The 14,819-nt window shown below is 52.3% G+C and overlaps 1 protein-coding gene across 4 annotated transcripts in view; it reads left to right on the plus strand.

Annotated features, from left to right (window-relative positions):
- Positions 1-1,296: 1,296 nt before the first annotated feature.
- NFATC2 (nuclear factor of activated T cells 2) overlaps positions 1,297-14,819 on the plus strand; it is a 78,691-nt gene continuing 65,168 nt past the window's right edge. The window contains exons 1-3 of one of the 4 annotated variants that reach the window (XM_059862330.1): positions 1,297-1,712; positions 9,240-10,266; positions 11,693-11,861. In XM_059862330.1, the coding sequence (XP_059718313.1) occupies positions 1,553-1,712; positions 9,240-10,266; positions 11,693-11,861 (1,356 nt within the window). In that variant the 5' untranslated portion in view covers positions 1,297-1,552. The remainder of the gene's footprint in view (positions 1,713-9,239; positions 10,267-11,692; positions 11,862-14,819) is intronic. The other 3 variants (XM_059862329.1, XM_059862328.1, XM_059862331.1) reach the window with 3 other exon arrangements.

Raw genomic sequence — 14,819 nt, forward strand, 5'->3', positions numbered from 1 at the left:
TCTGACAGGCACTTTTCCCTATGCCCTGCACCTTCCAGTAACAAATAAACACCACGAGGCCTAATTCTGGTGTGAGTGCTGCCCACCTGGCCTGATGCAGCCTCCCTGCAGGTTTGGCTGCTCCCTGAGTGCCCTTTCAGCCCCAGCCCTGGGTGGTGGTTCTGCCCACCCAGAGGTGTCCCTGCTGCCACCCAGGAGCTGCAGAGGGACCAGCCAGTCCTGGGCTTCCTCAAAACTCAGTGAAGAACCTGACTGCAAACTGCAGGGAAAGTCTGAGTTCTTGTCCTCTGGACGAGCACAGGATGGAGCAAAAGGGTGTGATGAGAATGATTTGTCATTGCTTGGCTGGACACATTAATGAGAAAGGCAGTAGGTTATAAACCCGACTGCAGAGATTCTGGTTCATGTGTGCTTTAAATCAGACTTTCTGTGTCCTTAGACAAGTGATGTAACTTAAAGACTTGTCTTGCAGTTAATGCCGCTGTGCTGACAGGCTTAGCAAATAAAAACAAGCTGAAGTAAACACCAAAATACTTTTTAAATGATCTTGGTCCCTCTGCCTTTGCCTTCCTGCCCTGTCTACAGACTAGGAGCAGTTTTCAAACTCACAGACCTGATGACAGCCAACTCATAAAGGGCACCACACAAACAGGTAAGCGAGGGAACAGCCCTCTGAGCAGATGCTCTGAGCACACAAACCAGGGTCCCCAATCACCCAGGAGTGAAGTCACTGCTGGTTGTAGCAGCCCTCCCAGGGGCAGGAGGCTGTCGGGGGGCAGCGGCCAGCACCCTGTGCAGGGCCAGGGCAGAGGGGATGAATGCAGTCAATGTGGTGGAGGTGCCTGGGGGACCTGGGGAAGCTGGCAGCACCCGGCTGTGGTCAGCAGGGAACGCGGCGAGCGCCCATCCTCTGAAACGCTGCTTGTGAGCGAGGCAGGAGGAGAACAGAGCCCTTGTGCACGGTGGGCCCGGTGTCTCTAGAGGTGCCCCAGCTAGGGGAGGCTGTCCTGCGCTCACGGCCAGCTCTGCCAGCGGAGCACGTGGCGCGGGATGCGCGAAGCCTGGAGCAGCCAGGGCACGGCCGCGCTGCCGGAGCGGCGGGGGCCGCGGGCAGACAGCCGGTCACGGAGAACGTGGGGCACCAGGGCGGAGATGCTCGGCCACAGGGTCCCGTTTCCGGAGCCCCCAGGCCGGGGCAGGCCCGCGATCCCCGCTGCTGCCGGCCCGGTGCCGGCTCCTCCCCGGGGGCGGCCCCGGCGCAGGTGGCTGCGAGGAGCAGGAAGCTGCCCCGCTGCCGCCCGTGCCGTGCCGAGCTAAACCGAGCCGTGCCGTGCCGTGCCGAGCTAAACCGAGCCGTGCCGGGCCGTGCCACCCGGGGCTCGCCGCCCGCACCCGCCGTCGGGGCAGCGCGCCCGCCGCAGCCTCCCCAGCCAGGGCATTTCTTGGTGTTTTCGCGCTGTTCCCTCCATTTCCCCGCTGTGACCGCCCGGCTCTCGCTGCCGGAGGCTCCGCCGGGTCGCGGCTCTCGGGGCAGCCCCGCTCCCGGGCCGCCATGAGCGCCGCGGGCCCCGGGCCCGGGCCCGGCCCCGACCCCGGCCCGCAGGAGGGGGGCCCCGGGCACGGCCCCGGCCCGGCCCGGCCGGACAGCCCGCAGGAGGAGCTCGACTTCTCCATCCTCTTCGACGACGATTACGACTACAAGCCGATCGAAGGTTGGTGAGGGGCCGCCCGGGCGCGGCGGAGCCCCCGGCAGCTCCTCGGGGCCGGCCCGGCAGGCGGGGGCTGCTGGGCCGGCAGGTGCCTGCCCGGGGCCGCTGGAGCCGAGCGGCTCGGAGTGTGCCAGGATGGAGCCCGGCGGCTCGGAGTGTGCCGGGATGGAGCCCGGCGGCTCGGAGTGTGCCGGGATGGAGCCCGGCGGCTCGGAGTGTGCCGGGATGGAGCCCTGCGGCTCGGAGTGTGCCGGGATGCAGGGCCGGGCCTGCCGGGGACATCGCCGCTGTCGCCGGGCCGTGCAGCCGGCAGTGAGCGCTGCTGCAGGGCAGCGGAGGCGCTGGGCACAGCCCGGCCGGGCTCTCGCTGCCCGCTGGTGCCCGGGCAGCTCCCGGGCAGCTCCCGGGCAGCCGGAGCGCTGGGGCGTGCAGCCCTCGGAGCTGCTGCCCGCCCTGAGCCCGCAGCGATGGCTCCAGCCTGGGGACAAACAGCGCCAGCTTAAGTTAAAATTGAGGGAAAAGGAAAGGTCTGCAGACTGTTCTGCTTTTCTGGGCTTATGCTGTGATACTTAAAAGTGCAGTGATAAGTGTTCCCTGACTTTCTAAATGGTAATCCCATCTGTTGATGGTACTAAACAGGGATACTTCCCATAAAATGTAGATTTGTGTAAACCAGACAAAACCAAAAGAGAGGACCCAGAGGAATGATTTGTTGGGATATTGTCTCTAAGATACATTGGTTTGGATTCTGCTCAGTGGAGAGCTGGTGTTTCCCTGGGGCATCTCAGAGATGTTGTGTTCCTGTGAAGGAGGAGACCTTTGAGGCCTGAGTCGTGGTGTCATCAGATAAATGGAGAGTTGTTGCTGAGTTTTATTCTCTCTGTCCTAGTTTAAGTGTACAGATGTGCACTGACTGGGGATGGTTCATGCCATCAGGTGGACAAAGCTGAATTTTCTTTCAAGGCTTCATGTAGATCAAAATAAGCTGCAATAAATCCACGATGGGGAGGGGTTAATGGTTTTAATGCAAATACACTGAATGTCAGTGAAAGCTTCAGATGCTGGTGTGTTCACATCTTTACAGTAGACAGTGCTGCTGTGAAGCCTTAAGTGGGAAGTTCTGCAGAATATAATCATACGTAGGTGGGGGTAGAAAGTTTAATCTTCAAACCACATAAGTGCAGAGCAGTGTGTGCTTGTTGTAGAAGTAACTTCCTTCTTGAGCCTGCTTTCTTCACTTTTGAATGACTGGAAACCATAATTAGTAATAATTTTGTTCCAAAGATGGAAATCATTAGCATTAAAACAAAAAAAAGATCCCAACTATATATGTGAGCATTGTAATCTGGAGAACATTCTCCCTGGCTTTGAAAAGGCAGCAGCTCCAGTCTGTAAGCAATCCAGGATATGTCCGCAAGCTTTAATGTACAAAAGATTAAAGCATGTTTACATGAGAGCAGAAGATGGTCAATTTCTGAGCAAGGGCTTTGTCCACATGCTGCTGGTAACCGATGCTCATTGTTCATGTGCAGTGCTGGCCTCGTCTGAACTGCACTTGGGCAAACAAGTCCTGTGCAGAGCAGGGTTCAAAGTGGAACCAAAACCAAACGAGTGGGTCCCAGCACTTCAGTCTGGTTCCTGCATTTGGAGTCCTCCTAGCCTGGGCTGCTCCACCCACTGCTCATGACAAGTCCTGAAATAACAAATCTATAAGCATGCTGAAATGGATTCTTTAAATTTGAAAAATACGGAAGAATGTAAATTTTGAGCTCTAGGAATGAATTGGAGTGAATGTTTGTTCCTGATTAACAATTTTTTGAAAGGTTGGAATTTGGCAGTATCCATCCAAAGCTGAGTTTTAAAAGTAGGACCTATATCACAGTTTGTTGTCATGGGGATGCCAGAAATATCCTTCCTGAAAGTGTCTGGCATTCAGTAGTGCTTGTGTGTGCCTGGGCCAACAGGAACAGGGACTGATAGAAAACAGGGAAGAGAAGGGTCAGCAGAAATCCTGCAGTCAATATTGTTAATATTAGATGTTCCTCTTGAAGCCAGCCCTTTCTGAAAGCAGCAGTGCTGCAGAGAGTGCTTTTTACCTTTATTTGCCAGACTTTAATTAGCAATCTTCTCAGGATTTGCAAAGAAACATCTGCTGAACTCAGGGGCCTGCCCAGGTGAACAGGGTTTGGGGAGTGTGGGCAAGGCATGCACTGCTTTCTGGTGGAAGCTGTGATTTCATCTGGCCATTGAGGATGCTCTCTGTGTCCTTTGAGCACAAAAGTGTGACATACATTCCCTGCAGAGTTCCTGTGCAGGTGTTGGGAGTGGTATCAGTGACAGCCCAAATTTTAGCTCGTTTCAAACATGCCAGGTGAGTTAATGAGCGTTTCCAAATGGGCTCCTACACTAAGGCTCCCAGAGGAGAGGGTTCTGATAACTGCTGGGTGTGCTCTTCCCTCACACCTGTTGTTGGCTGCTGAGAGACAAAATGCTGAGCTGCAGACAGTGCTCTGCTCCAGCAGCTCCCCTCAGGTTTGCTGGGCTCACTGGGGGATGATCTGCTGAGAGGTAAAGCTGCCACATCATTTTTAATGCTTGAGGTCAACCCTTCTGGGAGCTGATGCTCTGAGGGGTGTTCTGCAAATCCAAACAAAGCCTGTGTTTAAATAAGATTCCAGATGAAACCCTGCCCTGACAGCAGGTAAGAATGCAGATGGGAAGGAGTATTTTTTGGAGGCTCAGGCCCTTGCTGTAGCTCGTTAGACTCTGAGACTGCATCTGGTGATATGGATCTACAAGGTCTGTGTGTGTGCAGTGTAGGGAGGGGAAGCAGGGAGCATCCATAAATATTAATATTCCTCCAAATGCTTGTTTGTATGTAGACAGGCTCCCAGGGACATTGCCACGTCTTGTAGGTGTCAAGCCCTGAATAATTTGCCTCATTCCTCTTTTTTCTTCTCCCAGATGCAAAGCTATTAAAAGGAAAAAAAAAAAAACTGAAAGTGCATGCAGTTGGGTTCTGGGGCTGGCTCAGGAACACAGGAGGCAGTGTTCAGCACTGCCATAAAGAAACAAATCTGCACATCTACCAGAGAATTCCAGATTTCACTCAGGAAACCAGCTCTCACTTGGAGCTTCCAAGCAGTTAGTGTAAATAAGAGACAACTCAGCTTTTGAAAAGTGCAAAGAAGCTCTGGACTGGCCCCTTCAAATGACAATAAGCAAGTTAATTAAAAAAAGAAAATCGACTCTTTTCCTTATGCAAATGAGGGACTCCAGTTAAATCCCGGGAGCTGCAGCCAGCGGATGTGAGGTCAGAACCCAGCTTGTGCCCTGGCCTGCACAGGGCTATCTTTAGCTTTTCCTAGAGGATGGTTTGGATAAACCCAGCATGGCATGCAGCTGCTGGGTGGGCCTTTATTCCCTCATTTCATGCTAATTGTCACATTTGGCTGAGTGGCTGGCTTTGAAGGCACTGCCTTGTTTCAGACCGGGGCAGGGTGGCCCTCCCCAAGCCATGTGTGCTCACACTGCTGTGGCCCTGGCCACAGGGAGCCTCGGGAGCCTTTTCCTTTTCCTTTCTGCTGTTCAGAGATGTGTGAAAGGGAGTTTGGTAAATCAAGGGTCAAGTCCTTTGGAACGGAAATCCCTTGATATCATTCACCTGTGGTTCAACTCTCCCTGGGTTCCTAAGGGCACTCCTGAGGGTCTCCCCCTGAGGAGCCTGCCTGGCTTCTCCAGGGCTGGTGGAGCTGCCTGCACCCTTCCTGGGCCTGGCCAGAGGAGTTCTTTGGTGGTTATTTGCACTACAGGAGCATCCAGACCCCTGCTTCATTCTGTGCTGTGGTGAGAGAGACAGTCATGGGGGTGACACCTGTGGGAAAAGGGGGCAGTGAGAGCTGGCAGCTTGTGGGCAGTTTGGGTGGGATCCCAGAGGGCTTGGGCCAGACTGCTCTAGGAAGAGGAGCTGAGTGACACAAGCTGACAGCAAAGCTGACTGAGGGCATGAGGAGGTGCCAGTGCTGCCTGGGTGTGAGACTCGCTTTCTTTTAACCCCCTGTGAAAGCAGAAGGATCTTTTGGTACTGAATCAGGAGGTGAATCAGCAGTGAAACCTCAGGCTGGGAAATGCTGGAGTGCAGGGAGGGGGAAAGTGCTGGAGCTGCCCGTGCTGAGGAGCTGCCTGTGAGATATCCATCAGAACAGCAGGGGAGAGGACAGTCCTTAGCTGGAGTATTGCAGCTGTGTTCTGGGATGCAGTATGCAGAAATGGATGAACTCTGGATGGTGGCACGGCCTTGGGAGCAAAGCTGTATCTCTGAGTCCCTTCAGTCCATGGAAAGCACCTTTGCTGGGCTGATCCATCCCGTACCTGTTCTCTGACAGGGCTCTCCCTCCCTGGGGAGCCCAGCTGGAGGGTGGCAGGGCTGTTCCCTGCCATCCCAGTGTGGCAGAGGCCCAGCAGTGTGAAGTTTGCTGCCCTGAGCTCCTGCTGCCCTACCCAAGCTCGCCTTGGCAGCTCAGGGAGAAGCTTGAGTGGTGCTGGGGCCATCTGCCTGGAGCCATTGCTGTGTCCTGGGCTCTGTGTCCTCGCTGGCATCTGCAAGGGCAGAGAGAAGGCAGCTGAGCTTCTGGCCAGCATCCTCTGCCCCTCACAAAGACAGGGCTTGACGCTGTTCACAGAAGCAGCTGCTGCTGCTGGTGATGCTCCTCTCCTGGGGCTGTTGGCTCTGCCCTGCCCTTCCCTCGAGCAGATTCCTGACCTCAGCCGAGCTGGCTGGAGCGGAGCAGCCAGTCCCCTCCTGCTGAAGCAACAAGCAGAATTCCTGCCGATTTCCATGGAAGAGCCGTTTATTTGTGGGAGCAGCAGTCGCTGCTTCAGCGCGGTGCCCCGCATCCCTCCCCGGTGAGGTCAGAGCCGCTGTAGCATCCCCGGCGTTGCCATGGGGACAGACCGCGGCGTCAGCGGCGTGGGCAGGAGCGGCCGGGACAGTGCGTGCATTGTGCAGCTCCGGGGCCGGGAGAGCTCCTGCCGGAGCCGTGCCCGTGGCTCAGGGCTCAGCCTCTCCCCGGCACGGCCGCGGCTCGGGGAGGGCAGGCTTTGTGTGCAGGCGTGCCCGCGGGCCCGTGCCCTGACAGCTTGGCATGCGGGGAAAGTAAATATTGCTGCTGCACGGGAGCTGTGGGTGTTTGCTGGGCCGGGGCTGTGCCCCGCTGGCAGGGGCAGGCTGGGGCTTGCTCTGTGTGTGTGTGTGTGAACGTTGTTGTTCACACCTGCAACGCGGGTCCCCCGGGAGGGGCAATGCCGGGGTGAAAGTGCTCTTGGAGACACAGTGTTTCAGGGGTAAGCTGAGAAAATGTGGGCTGTCTGAAGCCTGGGTTTCGATGGGCTGTCACTGTGAGTGAAGGGTATGTTTTTTATTCAGCAGACTTTTAAAATGACACGTGTACATACAAATACATTTGCTTTTCCCATACCCAACATGAGCCTCCCCCCGCTGGCTTTGCTGCTGGCTGAGTTTTGGGTCTGTACCTGTTGTCTGTACCTGGCACAGATAATTCAGTTTAAGGTGTGTGTGTGGGGAGCAGCTTTAGCTGTGGGTGTGCTGCATGGGGAGCTGAAAGGCTCACCTCTTCCTTGAGGTGAAGCTGTTCAGCCTGGAGAGGTTTCTGCTCCTGCTGGTCACTGCACAAATCCTGCCTCCAGCCTGGCATCCAGCCTGGCTCTGCCTGGGGCTGGTTTTGCCCCCTGGCATCAGCTGGGATGGGGGTGGTTGTCCCTAGAGCGAAGCTTTGAGGCTTTGGGGGGTGTGTTTCTCTGCTCATTGTGCAGACATGAGCAGTTCTGTTCAAAGGGAATCTCGAGGCTTGATGTGTCAGACCTGAGTGATGGGGATGACACACTGCTCCTGAGTGCCAAAGCTCTGAAATCAACAGTGCTAAAAATATGTTTGGCTCACAATTCGGTGACTCGTTGCTGTTTTCCTATCCCCAAAACAGCTGTGTGCTGGGATTAAAAGCCAGAGGGAACCTTAAGAAACGTGCAAGCTGGACTGTCCTGTGCAGCTCCCCTCCTGTCCCAGCCATTCTGTGTGTTGGTTTGTTTGCTCAGTTCTGGGGGTTTCCCTCTGAACACAAAGGCTCAGCAGTTCCTAAAAATGAACAGAAGCCTGCTGAAAATAAGTCAAAATCTCTCTGCATGTAGAAGTTTCACTGGGAACTTCTGCTACTTTTGCAGAAAGCACAGTCAGCTCCTGCCTGGCTTTCTGTATAGTATTTTCTCATGGGAATTGCTGTCTAATGTCATGTAGAAGTTAGACAAAATGCTGGAACAGTAATTTAAATATTTAAATGAAACCCTCTGCCTATGATGTGCACTGATCTGTGCCCAGAGCAAGCAGATTGGGTGAATTCATCCCAAACTGTGGAGATGTTTCAGGTATTTCCTGCTGGATACACTGAAATCCTTAAAACATGTACAAATCCTAGTAATGTTTTGCATGTTTTTGTGTGATGACAAATATTCTTCAGCTCCCAGGCTGGGGCAGCTCCAGGAGCTGATGTCCATGGGAATACCTGCCATGGCCCTGCTCTCTGGGATGCCACTGCCATTGCACACCCTTGGGTGCTGGGACCAGACTGGAGCTGGGCTCTGCAGTGCTGGTGGGAATTCTGTGTTCCCTGGAATCATCCCTGTGCTCTGCAACCTGGGCACAGTTTGCAAAATGGGAATCTCTGCAAATTGAGGATTTTTGGTACCAGCAGAGAGAGAGTTCTACTGAGCACTTACTTGTTATTGTGTATTTTAAAATCCCTGTCAGAAAATGTTCCCTGGGCTGAAATTGGAATGTGATTGCCCTTAACCACAGGGCTGGATTCTTTCTCCCTCTCTCTCTTCCCTAACAAATATTTGTGAATGTGTTTTCTGACTCAGATGAAACCTGTCACCAAACTTGCTGTCATGATACAGGGCCAAACAAATCATCACACAGAACTGACTTTTCAATTGAAGAGTTTGAGCTCAGCTTTGGTTCATGAAGCCTTTCCTGGCTGGGTTTGGCTGTGTAAGGAAGGTGTTTCTCCCTTCTCCAAAAGCTGTTCCTCAACATTTGGTTTTATGTAGACCTGTTTGGAAGGGATTTTGTGATGTGCTGGTCTCAGTCCAGCTCCTGGTTGGCAAAATGTGACCGAAGTCACAGCACCTGGGGGGTGTCCTTGGCAGGAGGCTGTGGACAGAGGGGCTGACACACTGCTGACCTGCCCAGGGGATCCCTCAGGTGAGGCTCCAGCAGCAGGAGCCTGGCTGGAGGTGTTTGCAGTGCTTCTGTCCATGCTGCACCTGCCCTGAGCACTTGAGCTTCCCTGGCTCTTAGTCCAGTACTTCTCACAGGCATTAACTGCAGTGAAAAAGAATTAAATAATAAGCTAATATCAGATCACAACCAGTTTATAAATATGCATTTTTTTAATCCGTGATTGCTCAGCTTCTGTAACAATATTTACAGTCTTAAAGAGACCCTTCTTTTTCCAGAAGAACCGACTCCACATAAAACCAACAGCCCACCCTCTGGAGTTACATACGCTCATGATGTCTTGGACTGTGGCCTCAAGCCATGCCCCCTGCCTTTTCCTAGCCTTCCTGCAGACCCCATGGGCAGATATGGACAGCCAGATAGCATAGGGCCAACACCTACACACCCTGCCAACGCTGCAGGGGCCTCTGCTCCGAGCCCTAGGATTGAAATAACTCCATATCATGAACTGATTCATTCGGGGGGTCCCTTCCGCAGCAGAGACACAGATGTTCTGTTGGCAGAACATCAGCCAAACTCAGCCACCACTAGCCCGAGGGTTACCCTGCCTGTCCCTGGCTTTGAGGGCTACAGAGAACCACTGTGTCTGAGCCCAGCTAGTAGCGGCTCCTCTGCAAGTTTCATTTCAGAGACAAATGTATCTCCTTGCACCTCACCATGTGTTTCACCAAATAATGGTCCTAGTGATGACCTTTGTCCACAGTTTCAAAACATCCATACTCATTATTCTCCTAGAACCTCTCCAATAATGTCACCACGAACAAGCACCACGGAGGAAGCCTGCTTGGGACGCCACTCACCATCTCCCTGTCCCAACTCAAGGTCCTCGTCGCCAGGTGCAAAGCGGAGGTTCTCTTGCACCGGGCTCTACAGCGCCCAGCTGCCCTGCTCCTCTCCTCGGCAGTCACGGAGCCCCTCTCCACAGCCCTCTCCTCGCCTCCCCCCGAGAGAAGACACCTCTGCAGTCACTTACACGCAGCTGGCCAGCGCTCCCCTTGCCATGGATGCTATGAGCAGCCTTCCCACGGATCCTTCCTGTGGCGTCCCCACGAAGATCTGGAAAACCAGCCCCGATCCTTCATCCATGTCTTCCCACAAAAACAGCATTCAGTGTCACGTCTTTCAGACTGTCGACTTCCACGGGCCTTGTGAGCAGGAGGACAGGAGAAACTCAGCCCCAGAACCCATTCTGTTGGTTCCTCCATCCTGGCCGAAGCAGCTGGTGCCTGCAATCCCAATCTGCAGGTATGTAATCCTTCCTGTGGGTGTGTTTTCCATATTTTTCACGGTTTGGTGTCCTCTGTCACGGCTGATGATCCCTAGGGAGTGTTTTCTGGGGCAGGTCCTGCTGCAGGCCAGAGCTGAGTGCTCAGGGACAGCACTGGTTAATGGGAGCCTGGTTCATTAGGATTCTGAGATGAAAAAGTCAGGGCTTTGAAGAAGCATCACCAAAGAGGTTCATTGATAGCACAGTGTTGAAATTATTTGTCTAAATAGCAGATTGCAGACAGCCTTTGACAAAGGCTGAACACTCTGGTGCCATCCTGCTGCTCTTAAAATGGTGGGATTGCTTTTGTAAAGTCACTTACAAATTTCCTTCAAGGATGAAAATGCTTTAAGTAATGCCTGATTCCAAGCAGAGCTCACTGCTCCAGGCCAGGCTGAGCATTCAGTCAGTGCTGGTGACTTAGTGTTGGTTGTTAATTGTCAGTTGTCCTTAGCCCAAATCTCAGCCCTCCATTGGCTGGCTCTGTGGCATCTGCCAGGACCGAGGGTGCCAAGCGTGTGACTCTGCTCACAGTCCCTGCTGGCACCCTGTCAGTGCCATCCTGCTGGCACTGAGGTTGTCCCAGGGTGTTCCTGACCTGCTGAACACAAACTGGGAGTGAAAGAGCACAGGCTGTGACTTCCTTGGCTTGTCAGACCGGTCCTGGCAGCAGCCTGTGCTCAAAGAGTGAGAGTGGTTTAAAATCCAGTGCAGGCTTTAGTTGTACATTGCAGTGTATTCATTTCATGTCATAAACCCTTATGTAGTCTCATAACAGGAAAACTAGTACCAGGTAAGAATACTTAGCATTTTATTGATGTGCATTTTAATATTTATGGAAATCTTACAACTGTTATTTTACACAACTGGTAGGTAGTGGCAAATGGAGTTGATATTTCACAATACCTATGCTTGATCCAAGTTGGAGACACACAGCAAAAGCTGGGTAAAAGAGGGGGATCTTTGAAAAAACAAAAGCTGGGTAAAAGAGGGGGATCTTTGAAAAAACAAAAGCTGGGTAAAAGAGGGGGATCTTTGAAAAAAACAAAAGCTGGGTAAAAGAGGGGGATCTTTGAAAAAACAAAAGCTGGGTAAAAGAGGGGGATCTTTGAAAAAACAAAAGCTGGGTAAAAGAGGGGGATCTTTGAAAAAATGTAACTGCTACAGATATTTCTGTTTAAGAAACAGAAATATCTGACTCTCTTCTGCAAGGAGATGGGCCCACAGAAATTGTCTTCTCAGCAGAGCTTGCAGTCAGGTGTGAGCAGTTCAGCAGAATCTCATGGGAGTTCAAGCAGACTCCTGAATGTTTCAGGTGGGAGGAAGGAGGGACCGGGACCAGGCTTTGAGAAATGAGGTTCTCAGGAGTTGCCCTGGTGGTGTGTCTCTCTGTCTGTGTCCCAGCTTGCCCGTGCAGTCCCTGCCTCCCCTGGAGTGGCCCCTGTGCAGCCAGTCTGGCCCCTACGAGCTGCGCATCGAGGTGCAGCCCAAGCCCCACCACCGCGCGCACTACGAGACCGAGGGCAGCCGCGGCGCCGTCAAGGCTCCCACCGGGGGCCACCCCGTGGTCCAGGTAAGGCCTGGGGATCTCCTGGAGGAAAAGGGGGGGCAAGGTCATCTCTGAAATGCTTGCTGGGGGCTGTCCCTGGAAGAGGAGTGCCCTGTGAGCTTTTGGATGCGCTTAAAGGGTGTGAGCTGAGCCGCGGTGAAGTCCAGGACTTCGGGAGGGGTTGGTTTGGATTGGCTTCTGAAAGCTCAGAAATGTGGGCAAGGCGTTTGCTGCCTTTTCTGGGCTGTATAAACCTCGTGTGATCCCCTGTCACGACTGTCATAAGGTGCCTGGGAAGTCACTGCTGAAACATGTGAGCAACATTCAGGCTGCCAGTGGTGGAGAGAACAAATTCGTCCCTTTGCTGACCTGAGAGCTGAATGAGCTGAACCCTTCTTCTGTTTGGAGTGTGAACAGCTTTTCCTTCACCTTTCAAAGGGTGGTATAAAATACTGGCTGAGTAGCTGCAGTGTAGCCAAGTGGGGGCACATCAGTCATTTCCCTCATTTCCCCTGTTTTCAGCCCATGTTTCCTGAAGGAAAGCCAAAGCCAGGCTGGGGTCGGGGCTGTGCTGTGTCAGTGGGAGAGTGCTGGAATGATGTGTGGAAGCTGAACGGGTCAGCCACAGCCTCAGCCTTCACTAAACAAAGTTGGCTGCATCCCACAGATGTTCCTGACACGCTCAGGGCTTGCAGGAACCAGGAAAACATTAACATTTATGTGTAATTTCAAGCATGTGATCAATACCACTAATTTCACTGGGTTGATTTGTGCCTAACTTCAAGCATATGTTCAGTATTCCCCTGCAGGCTCACCCCCTTTTAAAATCAAGCCATAAATTGTTAAATCAATGAATTTGTTGGCTTTGATGGAGCTGGACTTACATGTATGGCCTGGGTATTTGAGTAAAGGGTGCAGGGTAATAATAAACAGCAGTCCCATTTGCCAGACCTCAGTAATGCAGGCTTTTTGGTTTGGGTCTGACAAGCTCACAGCCTCCTGGGGTGTGTTTGAAGCTGCCTAGAAGCAGGAATGATACCAGTCAGCACTTGCTCCTTCCTCAGTTTGCTTGCAACTACAGTATCACTTACCCTCCCCAGGTATTCCTATCAACAGGGTCCTTATTGCAGTGGAGGAGTTTCTTGTGACATGGGGAAATAGAATTTGTTTCCTTCCTGCAATCAATGTCAATCAAAGAGGCATTTATATTTTCTGTTGAGGACAGGAACCAATATTGCTAGCTTTATCATAATTTGCCATCAGGCTTCAGGATCTAAAACTATAAATTCAAATGTCCCCTTGAGTTCCCTGAGCAGATGTGCCTCTGCACAGCTGGGTCTGCATCTGGGGAAAATATGGACAGTTTCTTTCTGAAGGTTTCTTGTAAAGCTGGAAGTATTTGTTGAATTTCTGTTCACTTGAACATAACCAGGTTCATATGGATGCCAAGTAATGAGATAGTTGCACCTGTATGGTTTATGACATCTCAGACTGGGGGAGGCTAGTAAAATCCAAAGTTTTCATGTCAGAAGTTATTTGGCTTCAAGGGATCTTTTTTTTCCCCCTCTCTTTCTTGCCCCTCTGTGAAGTTTAACTTTTGTGTTCTTGTTAGATGTAAACAGTATTTTTCTAAAATAGAATCTCTTTTGGAACAAATCTGATTTTAAAAAAAGCCTTCAATTAACCCTCCACATGACTAATTACCCAGCTGACCCTGCTGGCAGAAGAGATCTTGGCTGGTTTTTGCAGCACGGCGCTGCCCTGCAATATTTATTTTTTGGAAAATGCATTTTGCATGCAGATTTCTTCTTTTGGGTGCTCTGAAGCTACAGACCAGCAGATCTCATATCCTCCAAGCCTTATCTTGTGGTTTATCTTTCTGATGCTGCTTCCTCTTCTTCACGTGTCACGCCTGGCGTTTGTGCTCAAGGCTCTGCACCAGTGGTGCTCTCCAAGCACGGCAGGAGAGGGGCCTGGTGGTCAAAGCCTCAGGTGGAGTGGGACATTGGCTGTGCCAGGAGGAGGGGGAGAAGGCCTGCATGCCATGGAATGTTCCCATGTCTGATTTCAGGGCTATGTAGAGTCCCGTGGAGGAGCACAGGCTCCCAGCTCAGGTGTTTGAGTCACTCCTGGGAGGAGCCCACAGCTCCTGTTAACTGTAGGGAAGCTCAGGTTTTAGAGGTGTGAGTTGGATGTGAATATCCCCTGGATGTTAAGGTGCTGAGAACAGCCAGGAGATGCTTTGTAGCCAGGACAAAGCTGAAGTTTCCTGTTCCTTCCATCCTTTAGTCACTGAGACCACAGAGGAGGGGGAGGCACATTTGGTTCCCAGCTCTTTTTTCCCAAAGCTGTTATTTGTACCCAGCTGCTCCAGTCAAGGCTGGGCAAGAGCCTGTCCATTGGGAAAGGCAGTGGCTGCTCCTGTGCAAAGAGCTTGTGGATGTGATTGGGATAGAGGTGGCAGAGCAAACAGAACCCTGGAGTGGAATGGCAGAGATTAAATCCATGACCCAGCTGTTTACCTTGGTACAACATCCAAATGCAGAGCAGGCCTGCCAAACCCCAGTGCTCAGGTGAGGGCAGGGGCAGGCACAGGGACCCCCAGCCCCTCCACCCCTGTGTGCCTGGCTCCCCCTTGCTTCTCCTCTCCCGAGCAGGAAAGCTGTGCAGAGAGGGGCTCCTGTTCAGCACAGCCAGCCCAACGTTCCCCTGGGTTTAACTTTAAAAATTGTGGTGACTTTCACTGCCTCTTTTTATTTTTCTTATTAAAAAGAAGCTGGAATGGCAGAGTTGTTAGTGGAGCTCACAGGAGCTGCTTTACAATAACAAACGTATGTTCCACTTTCCTTTTATATTTGAATTTTGCCGTCTGTGTTTTCTTGTGGTTTCGCAGTCAAAGGAGACATTGTTTCTTAGCCTGGGCTTCCCATGGGGCTCTGACTTTTAACTGTATGTGACTTCCAACATTCAGCTAATTCATTG

Source organism: Haemorhous mexicanus, chromosome 18, assembly GCF_027477595.1.
Source record: "Haemorhous mexicanus isolate bHaeMex1 chromosome 18, bHaeMex1.pri, whole genome shotgun sequence".
Lineage (NCBI taxonomy): Eukaryota > Metazoa > Chordata > Aves > Passeriformes > Fringillidae > Haemorhous > Haemorhous mexicanus.